The 16682-nt window shown below is 44.0% G+C and overlaps 1 protein-coding gene across 1 annotated transcript in view; it reads right to left on the reverse strand.

Moving 5' to 3' along the window:
• Positions 1-16682, reverse strand: part of STK39 (serine/threonine kinase 39) — a 167702-nt gene that overhangs the window by 5864 nt on the left and 145156 nt on the right. Inside the window, exon 18 of the mRNA XM_065413496.1 lies at positions 771-835. Coding sequence (XP_065269568.1) covers positions 771-835 — 65 coding nt within the window. The remainder of the gene's footprint in view (positions 1-770; positions 836-16682) is intronic.

Consider the following 16682-nt stretch of genomic DNA (forward strand, 5'->3'; position numbering starts at 1 on the left):
GGCAGGGGGGTGGGGCACGGGAGGAGGTCATGGGTGCAGGTTCCAGGCAGCACTTACCTCAAGCAGCTCCCAGAAGCAGCAGCATATCCCCCCTCCGGCTCCTACACAGAGGTGAAGTGGCGGCCAGGCACCTCTGCGGGCTGCCCCGTCCGTAAGCGCCGCCCCTGCAGCTCCCATTGGCCACGGTTCCCGGCCAACGGGCACTGCAGAGCCGGCGCTTGGGGTGGGGACAGCGTGCGGAGCCCCCTGGCTGCCACTACATGTAGGAGCCAGAGCGGGGACATGCAGCTGCTTCTAGGAGACATGCGGAGCCACTGAATATGCGGAGCAGAGCAATCCCCCGATCTCACTCCCCGGCTGGAGCGCCGGAGTGGGGCAAGCCCCCGACCCCACTCCCCGACGGGAGCTTGAGGGCTGGATTAAAAGGTCTGATGGACCGGATGTGGCCCATGGGCCCTAGTTTGCCCACCCCGAGCTATTGCCACCAGCAATTGCAGAACACCCAGGACAGTTGTGTGTTCCAATGGAACACATTGTCCAGGCATTACCAGATCATAGCATTCCAAACAGTGGTTTGTTGCAATGCGTTTTCAGCTGAAGAAGAGAGGGCTGCTTTCTATTTTCCTGTTAGTTTGTACACTGTTCAAAAATGTAAATGTTCTGTACAGAAGAAGAGCCAATAATAGATCAGAAGCTAAAAAAAGTTTGCTTCAAATATTAGTAATTATTTTCTGTGTGTACTGTTTTGTCACCAAGAACCTTTTACTTACCAATTTAAAAGTCAACGTTTTCAAGGCCTGAGGATCATCTACCATCTTCTGTAAATTAGCAGCAACTGTAAAACAAATTGTGAAAAGTAACATACATAGAAAATAGCATTAAATACAGTTCTCTTTCAAGACACTGATTCAGATGGGAGTATTAGAGCAATTCCACTAGCACACATACATTTGTAATATACCACTTAAATGGCTAAATTTCTGTCAGGCTACAAAGAATGCTACAGATATTAACAGAGCAGCACATAAGTCTAGAATCTATTATGTACTTTAGAGTGTACAATCTTTAATTTCCAGGAAAGTGGAGAGGGGAATGTTTGTGGGGGCAATAATACATTTTCCCATTCATCTGGCCTTTTGTTAGCCCACGGTTAGAGCTCTCTCTCTATGGTAACCGTTTCTGCTGTGTTAGAGTACATATTGAGTGCAATGGCATATCTACCCTGGAAGATTATAAGCATTAAGAGGGAGTAGGAAACTGTCTGGCCAACCTGGCCAATTCAAATACTCTGGCAAGTTTCGCTCTTGAAACTGAAGAGAAAAAGAAATATTCAAAAAGCATGTACCGGGTCTGTGCACACCAGGAAAGCTAAATGACATTTTGTGACCTAAAACTACTAATTTAAATGAATCAACACAGAAACCAAAATACTGTCACCAATATTTTCAGCCTCGTGACAAGAGTTAGAAACTCAATGAGTCAATATGCTACCAACGAGAGTGGTATTCGAACTATTTCTGCCTTTTTTAAAATGAGAGAGGACAAAGAAAAACAGTAAATCCCTTTTCAATGAAAGTACTTGACTTGTCTATTAATCAATCTATTTAGATGTTAATCTTGGCAGATTCATTTGACTGTTTTCAAGTTCATTGGTTTGTTAAACCTACTCTACACAACTTTGAACATTACAGGATTCTGCACTAGCTAGTTCAAAATTAATCACTGTCAGCCTCTGTTCAATCCTGTCTTATGAGCGTGAGTACCATTGCTAGGCCATCACCATGAGAGAGAGGCTCCGGTCTCAGCAGTGCTGCAGAGTCCATATGCACTGGTCAACAGAGCACAACAAGGGGACTCAAGTAGTGGAGATTTCGGAATACATTGGCCAGATTACTGCAGCAAAATGGAGAATGAAGAAATCAAGTGTTTTACTAAAGCAATGTTTTCCTCTACATGCTTCCTTTCTGTTGATTGTATAAAAATGCAGAAAGCACACCATGGTGTATTTGTGGCACCTTAGAGACTAACAAATTTATTAGAGCATAAGCTTTCGTGGGCTACAACCCACTTCTTCGGATGCATATAGAGTGAACCATATATTGAGGAGATATATATACACACACATACAGAGAGCATGAACAGGTGGGAGTTGTCTTACCAACTCTGAGAGGCCAATTAAGTAAGAGGAAAAAAACTTTTGAAGTGATAATCAAGATGGCTCAGTACAGACAGTTTGATAAGAAGCAAGTGTGAAAATACTTACAAGGGGAGATAGATTCAATGTTTGTAATGGCTCAGCCATTCCCAATCCCTATTTAGCCCTGAGTTGATTGTGTCTAGTTTGCATATCAATTCCAGCTCAGCAGTCTCTCGTTGGAGTCTGTTTTTGAAGTTTTTCTGTTTTAAGATAGCCACCCGCAGGTCTGTCAAAGAATGGCCAGACAGGTTAAAGTGTTCTCCCACTGGTTTTTGAGTATTATGATTCCTGATGTCAGATTTGTCTCTAAGGTGCCACAAGTACTCCTGTTATTTTTGCGGATACAGACTAACACGGCTGCTACTCTGAAACCTGTCATGGTGTATTGGGTTGCATGTTGACACTTCTTAAAACCCCTGGTTTCCCTGCCACTAGATATACATTTAAAAAGTACCACACTCAGAACTGACTGAGGAAATAGAAATCTAATTACGATTGATAGTCACCGTGGTCCAAATTCCACCCTGGGGTAAATGTGCACGGTCCCAGTAGAATTTACTATACATCCTAGGGTGGAATGTAGTCCCATATAGGGAACTAGAGTTATTTAATTTGGTAACTTATTTTAAAAATGTAGACATTTTAGCTTCCATGTAACCATGCCAAACCTGAAAAAAAATTGGGCTTCATTTCTACGTTAAGGTATGTGCTCACCATTACCACGGTCTTTGGTAGGGGGGTTGCATGCAGAAACCTGGGACAGAACTTGACCCTCTAGCTAGAAAAGGAATCTAGAAATAGTAGAAAGGGTGCTTGAAACTTCAAGGCCAAACACTAACGAATTCTGTAAGGTAAACTGTGAAAATGACAAGAAGTTTGCTTGTACAATTGGATTAATCCATTTCAAATTAAAGTGATTTTCTTATTTAAAATTCCATTGGATTTTTTATTCTACTCATCTACAGTTTTTGTTTTAATCGGACAACTCACATCTCTAAACCACAGATCAATCTTATTCTAGCCTCTAAAGTCCACACATTCTACCCAGTCAAAATATAGTGCACATTTAAAACAAAAAGTTAATTAGAATAATACTTAGACCAAGTAAATATATAATATGAGGCACATTGCCTCCCATCTGCTGAAACTAGGATAGATCTGTGTAACACTATTAGGCCTGGAATTTCATCATGATACCATGTACTTCAGGCAGTGTTTGTGACTTATCTGAAATCCAATAAAGTATTCTATTTAAAAGTAAGGGGTAGATTCTCAGCTGGTGTCAATTGGCGTCATTGAATTAAATGGATCTCTTGATTTAAACGTTCAGTTTCAATTTTACATCAAGAAGGGTATGTCTACACTGCCGCGCTAGTTCGGCGGCTGGGGATCGAAGTTCCGGGTTCGATTTATCATGTCTGGTGTGGACGCGATAAATCAAACCAGGAAGTGCTCGCCGTCGACTGCGGTACTCCAGCTAGACGAGAGGAGTACCGCGGAGTCGACGGGGGAGCCTGCCTGCCACGTGTGGACCGCGTCTGAACCGCGGTAAGTTCGAAGTAAGGTATGTCGAATTCAGCTACGTTATTCACGTAGCTGAATTTGCGTACCTTACTTCGACTTGGGGGGTAAGTGTAGACCAAGCCGAAGAGTTGACTTTTAGTTAACACTGACTATTTGCTGACTTGCTCCTGGATTATTTCCATTCTGCTGCTGCTATTCCAGTCAAGTGAAGGGCTTCAATCTGCCCTCTAAGACACAGCTACTGCACCGCACTGATATGCGCAACACCCCTTTATCAATATAATGCACTGTTGTGTAGTGGAAAGCAGCACTGAGCTCTTAGTTATTTAAATGATCATCTTAAAAACCATGGTCTCCAGTTGCCAATCCTGCATCTCAGGGACCTTAGAAATTCAAATTCTTTTAGTCATCTCAAAGCAAAAACAGCAAAGATGACCACTCAACTGATTGCTTATCCTAATGCTATGTTTATATTTTCAAAACACTTTTACTTTCCTGTAAAAAATGTTAAAATGCCTGTATTTAACCAATTTTACATATTATTCTAGATGATGATATGTTTCAAAGGTAATGCTTATTAAAAGTGGAGGTTAAGGACCATAAAAAAAACAGTTTTATTTGTGCATCTACATTTTTAACATCACACATTCACTTTGCCTGGAAGTTTACCGCAGGAAGCAGACATTTAAGAGTATTTGGACCATGGGTTAACGAACAGAAGTTTATCTTTTATTTTTTGCTGCACTTCCCAGATGTGTTATGACTACAGTGTGAAACATTTCATCAATAAGAAGATTGGGGGGATTTAAGGGAATCACAACAGATGTTTTCAGACACTATCTTCAAAAATGAAAGCAGCAGAACTGTTAGAATTCCATAACAGAGCTGATGTTTACACAAAGGTTAGCTCACCTCTGAAAGGCAGCATTTAAGTTTTGCTAGAAGTATTCCTTTTGCATTCCAGGTGTGTGTTTTTCCATTACCTGCACTGTGCACTGCTGAATTGTTTGGCTGGGTTTTGTTTGTTTGTTTGAAGGAGTAAAACTAGTGCTTCAGCAATGACCATTTGTATTCTGCATGGTTTGCATTTCTGGCTAGATATACACCACAGAGAATAAAAATTAATATTCCCCCATGGTGTCATCAATTTTGGTCCACCAAGCCACCGCCCATTCAAATCCCTCTTGGAGGCTCACTTCTTCTGCAGTGCCCACAAGGAGTGATGAGCATCAATTCAAGTGAAAGAGGCATGCATAACTACCCCAGTAACTGTACAATCCTACTGAAGCCTTGCCCTCCTTTCTCCCACCCAACCCCTTGCTTTTTATTCACATTTGCTATGCTTTGTATCTAGACTCTAAGGCCAACTCAGAGTTCAGTACCGAAAGTTGACCACCTAAATCCATATTTAGAAAGCTAAATAGATGTGGCTTGATTTTTAGGAGGCACTGAGCACCCATGGTCTTATTTACTTCACTGGGAGCAGCAGATGCTCACAGTACCTCTGAAAATCAGGCCGGTTGTTTGGATTCTTAAGATGAAACCTATGTGCCTAACTTTAAGTATCCAAATGTGAAGATCCTGGCTTAATCTGCTGGTAGGGATTGGGGGGGTAGGGAGGCAATCTGGAAAGTTCCTAGCATCCTTTGGGCATGATGTAAACAACCACATTAACTAATAGCACCAGCCAATGATCTGCTACTGACTGTTTTAGGCATTTAGTCCAAATTATATCCCTTCAGAAATATTGTTTCAATTAAGTGACAAAAAGAGAAAGCAGAGGCATATGCTCTAGAGATGTGGACTCAGATGGTTTAGGAGCAATTAAAGCAGGCTTGTCATTCATTCAGGAAGACAGCTTAAGTGATTTACTGACAGTCTCTTTAAATATAGAATTATAGCTGTCATAGTTGAAGTGTGACAATGTCATACAACATCGCCAATATAAAGTCATCCCATGTCTTCCTCACAATACCTAGACACAGCAAAACGGATATAAAATATTGCATTTAAAATTTAACACGGAATTTCTTTGTCTTTGTGGGTTTAAGTTAAAAATTGTTTAATTTCCTTTCAGTTGTAATTAAAGAAAATGGAAGAGGGAGAAATCCACACCAACCACAGGGCCACAAACCAGTGAAAATGAGAAGTTTATAATGGCATCGTGCGATAAACTTCACTACAGTTGCTGCTAGTGGTCACCCTTACTAGAATTATTGATAGCATCGGGCAAGAAATGGAGAAGAGCAGTTCTTGTAAGTGGTACTGCTACCTAGGACTCATCTCTTCATCAATAAAGCCATCTACTGATTTAGCACCTTTGTTAGTTGGAAAAACCAGAAGAATGAAGTTGAGTGAAGATTTCACTGACCATCTAAGAAACGTTATGCTCTATCTTTACTTGCTTGGGGGAAGTGAGCAGACAAACAAAAAATAAATTAAATGATCTTCATCCAAAATTGAGGGAGAAGTAATAAAAGACATGCAACAACAGTATTTCTATTGCAAGTCAATGGATGCAAAGTCTATTTTATCTGACAACTGCTTTGAGGAATCCTATACTGAGGTAAGCAGTACTCCTCTCATTTCTTGCAATATTCGAAATTTCCAGAAAGATAAGTGGTGTAGTGGAGAGACTCAGCTATGAGTTAACTTTCTCCAGCTGAGATATTTGAAGACGTGGGAGCAAAGAAAACCATACGTGTGTATGTGTTTCAGCTGTAAGATGGTTATAAGACTATTTAGCCTCACTGGGGTGATATGAAGTTTGTGTAAAGTGCTTTAAAATTCTTGGATAAGCACTACCTTGCATATCCAGATTATATTAGTTTGGCTGCAGGCAGTGGTGACTGCCAATCTGAAGTTCCTGGTGGGAATTCCTAGCTCTCCCAGCACCCTACGTTGCTGGAAGGTCTCAACTTTATTTTGGTTTCTGGTATCCTTTAGGTGTTATAGTCACGTTCCCATAAGGTTCGAGCGAGTAAATGTGAGTAAGAGGTAGAGGGAAGATTAATAAAATTAAGGATAAAAATCTGTGCCAGCAATATCCTGGAACAAAAAAAAAAAAAAAAAAAAAAAAGGGAGAAGAGAGAAGAGTACCTGATGGTATTTCTCAGAATCAAAATTTTCTCCAAATGTTACCAGCACTTTTTTAGTACAATAGGTTTTATGTTGTGTACAGCAGTGAATGAGGTGGTTTTTTAGGTTTCTTTGGGTTTCTAAGTGATATATATTTGGCTTGGGGACCACAATTCATTCTAGATACCACTGTAAGGCTTTGCTTAGTTACAAATGGCTGTGCCACTTTGTCAACCTGATAATGTTACTGCAACTCCACAATCACTGCAGAATAAAAGGTCAAGAACAACGTTTATGCAAACACAACATGGACTGCTCTAATTCAGGACAGATGTAACAAGAAAAACTAAACAAAAACTTTGCACTCTATGAAATTGCATATATTTATTTAGGCTGCAGATACAAATTACCATTTTCCATACAAGGCTTCAAGCTGATAAATCAGATCTTAGTTTTGTAAAAATGACCAACCATCTAATTCAAGTTACAGACAACACAACAACCAACCAACCAACCAACCAACCAACAAAAGTAAATGGGAATTCAATCTCCAAGATTACAAAAAGTTTGCCTAACTGCATTTTCATCAGTCTCAAATTGCAGTTTTATTTTTCTAGTGTCATAGACTATTGTGGTTGGTTAGTTGAAATTCTCCACACAGGAGTTTTAACCCTAATGACTTCTGAATAGGGAAAATCTCTGGAAAAATAAAAAATTAAGGAGATAGTAAATACAGTAATATGAATAATGCTTTTCAACTACAATGCCAAGTCAGTCAACTGAGGCAGAGCCGTCTGGCATAAACACAAAGCACAAGATGGAATCCAGAGGTTTGAGACATTACTTTGTGGCCCACTCCAGAAGGTAACATTTTCATGCACCTCTCCATTTTCAGATGGATGGGGAGCCTTTGATTAATCTTCCTGGCTTCCTAACATTTAAAAAGTGATTCACCATTTGGTAACCCTGTCCCTTCTGCTCAAACCTCTCTAGGGTACAGCTGCTGGCACTGAGAAGAGAAATGCTAGGCTAGATTCTGAAATAAGCTATTTTTTTTAAAACAGTGAAAATAACTGTATGCATATATTGTATCATTACATTTTAGGCTAGATAGTTTGGTTAGGGATACCTTCAGCAGCTAACTGGGAGCTATTTAAATTCTCCCAAATATGTATATATTTCTACCATGGAGTCCAAAGGAGAAGTAGTAATGACAGCTTCATTTTCCAGCTGATTGTTCTGTGGGTAATCCTGTTTGGAGGCAGCAAAACACAGCCTGTACGTAGTGGGGACACAATCCCTCCAAGTTTCCTGTGTGCGCTCAGTCTCACCAGATTGGCCTTTTCATTTTGAACCTTATTTCCCAATGTGTAGGCATTGACTTTGGCACTTTCATTTGATAAGCAGATTACTACATGAAACGGCAACTGCCTTGGGGATCTGCTGGCTTCAGAATTCATTCTGCTTCCCCTTTTTACTGATATTAGAGAGAAATGGGACTGTTGGATTGATGGGACACTCTCCAATGGAATAATGAGCTCTTGAAAACTCAACTGCCCAAAGAACTGAATTTAATCTATACATTCTTGTGGTGGTAGTTTGTCATAAGGTGTTTGCTGGGCTGTATATCCATTGATGTCTTAGACTGGGCAATACTGCATCACATTTGCAAGACTGTATCAAATGCAAAATTCTAAGTTTTACAGCATGCTTAGACAGCATTTCATTTCTGGTTTATCCATTATGCAAATGAATTTTTCTCCCTGGGCAAGTGTCTTAATCTGTACACCTATCCAATCCCAAAACATGGCAGTGTGTGAACTTTGGTTACATAAATGTTTCTCTGCTTCTAAATTTGCTCCTAGTAGTGTACTGAACAGCCAGAATTGTTCGTATGAGAAACTAAGGCGGGGTTAAGAAAAGATTTATAAATGTATGGAGTTACTCCCTTAGTGCAGACATTCAAGATAACAGTCAAAAGCCCCTTTTATCAGAAGCTGTTTAAGAAAAGCAGCCAGAGAACTATTACAGCATTTGGAGATGATCTGTGATTGCTCACTAAGGAGCGGGTATTCAGAGGACTAGACGGTAGCAGACATTTCTTATAACAAAGGAACAAAAGATACAGAGATCAACAGAGCTGTAAGTCTGACTTCTATTGTGAGGAAGATATTGGACACATTGATAAGGAAAAACATTTTGAAATCCATTATTTATAAAGGAGCTGTCATCAGGAATTCAAAGAAAGATTAAGCTTCACAAATTTGTTTGAATTCTCAAAGTACATTGCTGAATCGGTAGATAAAGATAAAAACAGTGGACATGATTTATCTGGATTTCAGCATGCGATACTCTCTTGTGCAACAAATTGATTTGGAACTTCAGCATACACGGTTTAAGGAGAACCATATTCTCAGCTGGCTAGAAGGACAAGAAAAAACAGTTACCTATCTTTCTTAACTGTTGTTCTTGGAGATGTGTTGTTCATGTCCACTCCATTCTAGGTGTGCACGCCCACATGTGCAGCCTTTGGAGATTTTTGCCTTAGCAGTACTCGTAGGGCCAGATGTGGTGCCCTCTGGAGTGCTGCACTCATACCGCGGTATATCAAGCGCTGCCGGCCCTACGCCCTCTCTGTTCCTTCTTGCCGACAACTCTGACGGGGGGCAGGAGGGTGGGTAATGGAATGGACATGAGCAACATCTCGAAGAACAGCAGTTACGAAAGGTACTTAACCGTTTTTTCTTCTTCGAGTGCTTGCTCATATCGATTCCATTCGAGGTGACTCACAAGCAGAATCAACGGAGGTGGGCTCGGCGTTCACATTCTCACAGCTTGCAGCACTGCTCTGCCAAAGCCAGCATCGTCTCGAGCCTGCTGGGTCAGCACGTAGTGCGATGCGAACAGGTGGACAGATGACCAGGTCATGGCCCAACAGATCTATTGGATTGGCACCTGCGCCAGGAAGCCTGCTGCTGATGCCTGCATCCTAGCTGAATGAGCCGTCACGATTGCCGGTGTGGGCACCTTTGCCAGCTCGTAGCAGTAGAGGATGCAGGCTGTGATCCAAGACGAGACTCTCTGGGCTGACACTGGGCAACTTTTCATCCGGTCAGCGACAGCAATGAACATCTGTGTTGACTTACGGAATGGCTTTGTTCTATCAATGTAGAAGGCCAGCGCCAGTCTGATGTCCAGGGTATGCAGCCTGCGCTCCTCATCCGTTGCATGAGGCATTGGACAAAGGACTGGTAAGTAAATGTCTTGACCAGTGTGGAACTGGGAGATGATCTTGGGCAAGGCTGGGTACGGATGCAGCTGGACCTTGTCCCTATAGAAGACCATATAGGTTGGCTCCGACATGAGAGCCCTGATCTCGGACACCCTACAAGCCGAAGTTATAGTGACCCAGAAGGCGACCTTCCAGGAGAGAAGCAGAAGGGAGCAGGAAGCCCCAAGCCACTATGTCCAGGACCCAGCGGTCCAACGTAACCTCTGACTAGGCTGAGTGGTAGGGGGAAGGTGGTTGAGGAAAAAGGCGGGTAGGATATGGTCGACTGACTGGGGCGTCGCTTTCGAGTGCGCCTTCAAAATGACTGTTTCTGGGCCTCTGGGTATTTGGCTGCCCCAGGCTGGGCTGGCGAGTGGGAGGAAGAAGGGCAACGAAGACTTAAACTAGCATCCCTTCTCCTCGTAGGTCCCTGACATGGCTGCCAGGGTCTTGGAAGTGGCTGGAAGGGCTTCCTGGCTGCTTGTGGCATGTGCATGCCCAGCAAGCGAAGGGTAGATCTACGGTCCTTCAACCTGTGCAGCCTGGCATCCGTTTGATCCGAGAACAGACCAACTCCGTCAAAGGGAAGGTCCTGGATCGAGGCCTGCAGTTTGGAGCCAGAAACTACGTCGCATGACCACCGCCAATGCGACCACCCTTGCCGCCGAATCCGCCGCGTCCCATGCCATTTGCAGGGAGCATCTGGCTGCTGCCGTGCCTTCCTCCACCGAAGTGCCAAACTCTTGGGCCAAACCCTGAGGTAGGGATTCCTGGAACTTTTTAAGACCGTCCCAGAGATTCAAATTGTACCGGCCCAGAAGGGCCTGATGATTCGCCACCCAAAATTGCAGGCTGGTGATAGAATAAATCTTTCTCACAAATAAATCAAGTTTCTTAGCATCCTTGTTTTTGGGAGTCGAGGTGGTGGGGACCTGCTTGTCTTTTTCGTTGGCTGCAGATACAGCCAGCGAGCCTGGGGGCAGGTGGGTATAAAGGTATTCGTAATCTTTGGCCGGTGAAAAGTACTTTTTCTCAGCCCGTTTTGAGGTGAGTGGGATGGGGTCTACCACAAGGACATAGCTATCTTGAGGATCCCCTCATACACAGGCAGGACGACCCGGGCGGGCGCAGCGGTCGAGAGGACGTTGAAGAGGGCATCCTCCTACTCCGCTATCTGTTGCGTCTTGAGCCCCAAGTTCCACTGCTCTACAGCCAAAATGCTTCTGAAATAAATGTAGTCAAACTTTACTAATTCTGGGTCACTGAGAACGAAAATGATGCTTAAAATTGTTGATTGGCTCTAGTTTTCAAGATATGCTATTAGGTCAGTATATATGACCCTTGACTTGGGAATGGCGGAGGATAAGTGAGTTATAAAGGGAAGGGATCTCAATTTAAACCAGAAATGACTAAAATACATCTTTGACTGGATCTATGAATAAATCTATGACTGGGTTTGGACAGTACTTGCTTTTTAGGCAAAATAATGAATGATGCAATCTGAAGCTGGTATTGCGTCATACATGATATGAATTGCATCATGTTATTCCTAGAAGTCATGGATGATGCAATCATAACGAAGCTTACATCACTCTGCTGAACAAATTGCCCTATATCAGCTCTAGAAATCATACAGTGTCGTGCTCTCTTATTTGTCAGTGTTTGATTTTGCAAAGGGACACATTTCTGTTTAGCCAAAGTGAGCAGGGATGCCTCGTACTTGTGTGAACAGTGCAGATAACTTCTGCTATGTTTGTGGTGAAGTGACTTTTGCATCACAAAAGCGCAGTATAACCACTATGGTTAAGAAAGCCTATCACCTTTAGTTTGGCTGCAAAATTGGAGATCAGGACAAGAGGTGGGCCCCACACATATGCTGCAACACTTGTGCAACAAATCTTCGCCAGTGGTTGAACAGGAAAAGGAAATCTATGCCTTTTGCAGTGCCAATGATTTGGAGAGAGCCAACAGATCATACCAGCAATTGTTACTTCTGCATGGTGCCTCCAGTTGGGAAAGGTGTGTCAAAGAAGAAAAAGTGGACTGTGCATTATCCAAACATTCCATCAGCTATATGCCCAGTACCCCACGGAGGACGACTGCCGGTTCCCGATGCACCAGAATCATTCTCACTTGAGTCAGACGAGGAAGAGGATGAAACTTCTGGTCCTGAACCATCAATGTCACAGGACCCACATTTTCTCCCATCCTCCTCCTCTGAACCACACCTCATAACACAAGGTGAACTGAATGACCTTGTCAGGGATTTGGAACTACCCAAGAGTAAGGCAGAGCTGTTGGGCTCCAGACTACAGCAGTGGAATCTCCTGGCAGGTGATGTTAGGGTTTCCATGTTCCATGACCGTCAAAAGGATCTTGTCCCATTCTTCTTCATGGAAGGTCATCTTGTAGCCTGCAACAACATCGACGGTGTGATGGCAGCCCTCAACATCGTTCACGATCCAGATGAGTGGAGACTGTTCATGGATTCATCGAAGACGAGTCTTAAAGCTGTTTTACTGCATAATGGCAATGTTTTGCCATCAATTCCAGTTGGTCATGCAGTCCATATGAAGGAAACCTATGACAACATGAAACAACTTTGGAGGTGCATAAACTATGACCAACATCAGTGGCAGCTTTGTGGCGATTTGAAGGTGGTTGCTCTCTTGCTTGGTCTGCAGACTGGATACACAAAGTACTGCTGTTTTCTCTGCAAATGGGATAGTCGTGCAAGAGATTCCCACTACATCAAGAAAGATTGGCCACTCCGACAGTCATTGGAGCCTGGGAGGAAAAGTGTTCAGCATCCACCACTTGTTGAATCAAGGAAGATTTTGTTACCACCCTTACACATCAAGCTGGGTCTGATGAAGAACTTTGTCAAGGCCATTGACAAAACACAAGCAGCTTTCAAGTACCTCCGTGGAAAATTTCCAAGGTTAAGTGAAGCTAAGATAAAGGAAGGTGTCTTTGTTGGTCCTCAGATTCGTGAACTTCTTCGAGATGATGCATTTGACCATGCACTGCGTGGCAAGGAAAAGACGGCATGGAAAGCCTTCCAGTTAGTGGCAATAAATTTTCTCGGAAACAACAAGGCAGACAACTACAGGTTGTTGGTGGAAAACCTCCTCAAGGCATACAAAAGCCTTGGTTGCAACATGTCACTAAAGATACATTTTTTGCACTCTCATCTAGATTTTTTTCCACCGAACTGCGGAGCAGTGAGCGACGAGCACGGCGAGCGATTTCACCAGGACATTGCAACAATGGAGAAACGCTATCAGGGGAAATGGAGCCCATCAATGCTTGCAGACTATTGCTGGACAGTCACAAGAGATGCTCCATTTAATGAATACTAGAGACAAGCCAAGAAGCGCCGAGTAGACACTGAATAGGACTAAACTATGTACATAATAGTTTTTTGCCTTTTGTTTCATAATAAATGTTATTTATATAACCCTTTTGCTGATTTTTAAAGTGTTACATAAACAGGACAGGTGAAATATTATCATGTAAAGCAACCATAAACACATGAAAAGACCTAGGTTTACAATATATGATTAAAACTCTACTATCTACATAATATACATAGACATAAAATGTAAAAACTTAAATATCTTAGAAACAGTAGCCAATCAGTTGTTTTAATTGTCATATTTGAATTCAGCACATCAAAATACATAATAAATAGCACATTTTATCTCTGAAGCAGACGACTTCTCAAAAATTGTAGACCAGTGTTCTCAGCCACACGCCGGAGAAGGGTTTGATGCTCCCTAAACTCATCCGGCGGGCTAGCTCTGGAAGGTCCTGCAACCTCCTCGTCTGGGGATGACGAGGAAGACTAGACTGCCAGTGGGGGTGCTGGAGTCTCAACCACCGGAGAAAGAGGCTTTGGTGTGGGCACAGGTTCCTCTGCCCCGACCTCACAATGGGCTTCTGGTACTGGGTCCGGTGCCAGTGGGGCCACCATGTAGTGCTGTGAAGGAGGCATTGTCACTACTGGTACGGGTCCACCTGCTTCAATAAGGCCACTGGCCATGCTGCCATTGCGGTGCCGCTGATGAGGGAGCAGGCTCCAATGAGACCGTGGGGATGGGCTGAACTGGTCCTCCGTACCGGAGGAACCCCCTTCTGGTGACCAGGGAGGAGCTGTCGATGCTTGAGTTTGTTTGCTGGACGTGGCTACAGGTGACCGTTGCCTGGGCATGACTGAACGGTAACTGTACCATGGAGAGAAGTACCAGTGCCGGGGGGACTGGAACCAGGACCATTCCCACCGTTCTGGTGACTGGGACTGACACCTGGAGGACAACCGTCAAGACAGCGAGCGGTGCCAGGAATAGTAAGGGGAGCGTTGGCCCTGTGCCGGAGAGTAGCACCACGGGGATCTGGAAGCTCACTTGGGCAACCAGCAACCTGCCCCGCGATTCTGAACGTGGCAACGAAGAGCGATGCCTTCTGTCCAGTGACCGGCATCGTTCTCCTGTGCCCTGAGGATCTTAACGGCGGGCTTGCTCTCTTGGGGAGCCTTAGCTGGATCCTGCGGCATCGGGGTCGTCACTGGAGCAGGTGGAGACTGTGCTCTCTCTGCGCCGTGGGAGCCTGGGATCATGAAGGTGCAGGCAAGAGTGCGGGTCCCATACTGCTCCCAAGAGTCGGTGGCAGACCCTTCAGATCTAAATGAGCTGGATGTGTTGAAATATTTAAGCTCCTAGTTATCTATAAAATCCTTAGGGGCTAGTCAATCAATAATGTGTGTGCCCCAGCAGGGGAGGCACGATCGCGTGGCTCCAGAGCAGTTTGGTGGGCAGTGCTGCGTCCTTTGATAGATGACTGCTGGGCCTTCTTGCTTGGTGCCAGGGAGCGCTTCTTGGCCTTCCTCTTCGGCACCGGTGATGGCGAAAGATGCCAGGAGAAGTCAGGTGCCGGTGGTGGACTGTGCATGGAGGCTGAGGCACTCGGTGCGACCTGCCCAGACAGGTCGGAAGTCAGGTGGAGGGCGGACTCCATCAGGACAGCACTGAGGCGGACGTCCCACTCCTTCTGGGTACGGGGCCAAAAGTTTTTGCAGATCCGGCACTGCTCCTTAACATGCGACTCCCCCAGGCACTTAAGGACGCTGCTGTGGGGGTCACTCACAGGCTGCTGCAGTTCGAGCAGGGCTTGAACCTGGGAGACTGGTACATGCCCCGCCTCGAAGAAGAATTAGAGAGAGCCAAAGCAGTTTTGACTGAAGAGGAACAGTGAAGTGGAGGAAGGGCCATCTAGGATTATTGTAGTTTTTCCTGTGCATATACGTAAGGGACTAAACGAGCTGATTGGGAAGAAAATTCCATAGTGATAAATGGCTCGGACAGGTCAAAAGATTATTTATATTACAGAAGTACCCAGAAATTCAGCCCTTTAAACTAATTGGATTTAGTATTGCCCAATATGCACCAATCTTTTGCTTGTGCAGAAAAGGAGCAAATACCAATTGTAACTGATTAGTAGAGGGTGGCACTTCTGGAGACTATAGAATGTGTTTTTGCCAACTAACAGCACTATAGCAGAACAAACACAAGAGGACATGATCCCTGCTGTGCACTTTAAGATAAAGGATAAGGCAACACGACTAGTCACCACAAAGAATCAAAGGCTGTGGCCTACACGGAAGCAGGATACTGAATACTAATCAGAGTGGGAAAGACTTGGTGGTGATCATCAATAATACACTGAGGAAAATCTGCACAATGTTTGACAGGAGTAAAAGGCGGACAAACAAGGCCTAGAAATATATACATAAAATTATGGAATATACATTAGCACAAGCTATTCTAATACTAATAAGGGACAGGTCCTGCCCTGATTTAAAGGCTGTGCAACTCCATTGGGTTCCCTGGGTTTGCACGGAATGTAAGTCAGGTTACAATTTGGCCCTAAGGCAGTGAGTAGTAAAACCACTTTCAGAGAGTGTATTAATCGGTTTCTCTCTTACATAGGGTGAAGTCACTGAAAGGGTTTGCTGAAGACAACCAAAATTACTGGGGCACCGGGGGGAAAAAATTCTTAGAAACTGGCCAACCCAGGGCAGACTAATCAAGTCTGGTATCCGGTTTCAAAAGAAGCCAAAAACTTAATACACCTGGTTAACCTTGCAATCTTGCACCATAGCAGGGAGGGTAAGAAGAGAGACAGAGACATTCCTTCCTGATCTCTTCAAGCAAGCCCAAAGGAGGGGAACAGATAACCTTTGGAACATTTTAAATCCTAGCTAACATGCTAGTGTACTGCAACTAATGTCCATGTTCATATACAGTCCCCTCTATGAGCTTCCATCGTGAACTCCTGGACCTTTTGGTGGAGTCCCAGAGCAGCTGACTGGCCTGCTGGCCCTACTTAAGCCAGCAGGAGGAACAAGAAGCTGTCTGAACAACTGGGCTCCACCCTATTCTGGACTGTGTGCCTTGTGCTTCCTTTTCCTGCGCCTCTGGCTTGATTTTCTGACATCCTGGCCTGGCACAACTCCTGGTGTCTGATTCCTGGTTCTATCCTCCAGTTTGTCTCCAACTTCTGACCCCCTGATATCCTGATCCAGCTGACTCCTGACCTGCGACCACAGTCCCT

This window comes from Emys orbicularis, chromosome 11 (assembly GCF_028017835.1).
Source record: "Emys orbicularis isolate rEmyOrb1 chromosome 11, rEmyOrb1.hap1, whole genome shotgun sequence".
NCBI lineage: Eukaryota > Metazoa > Chordata > Testudines > Emydidae > Emys > Emys orbicularis.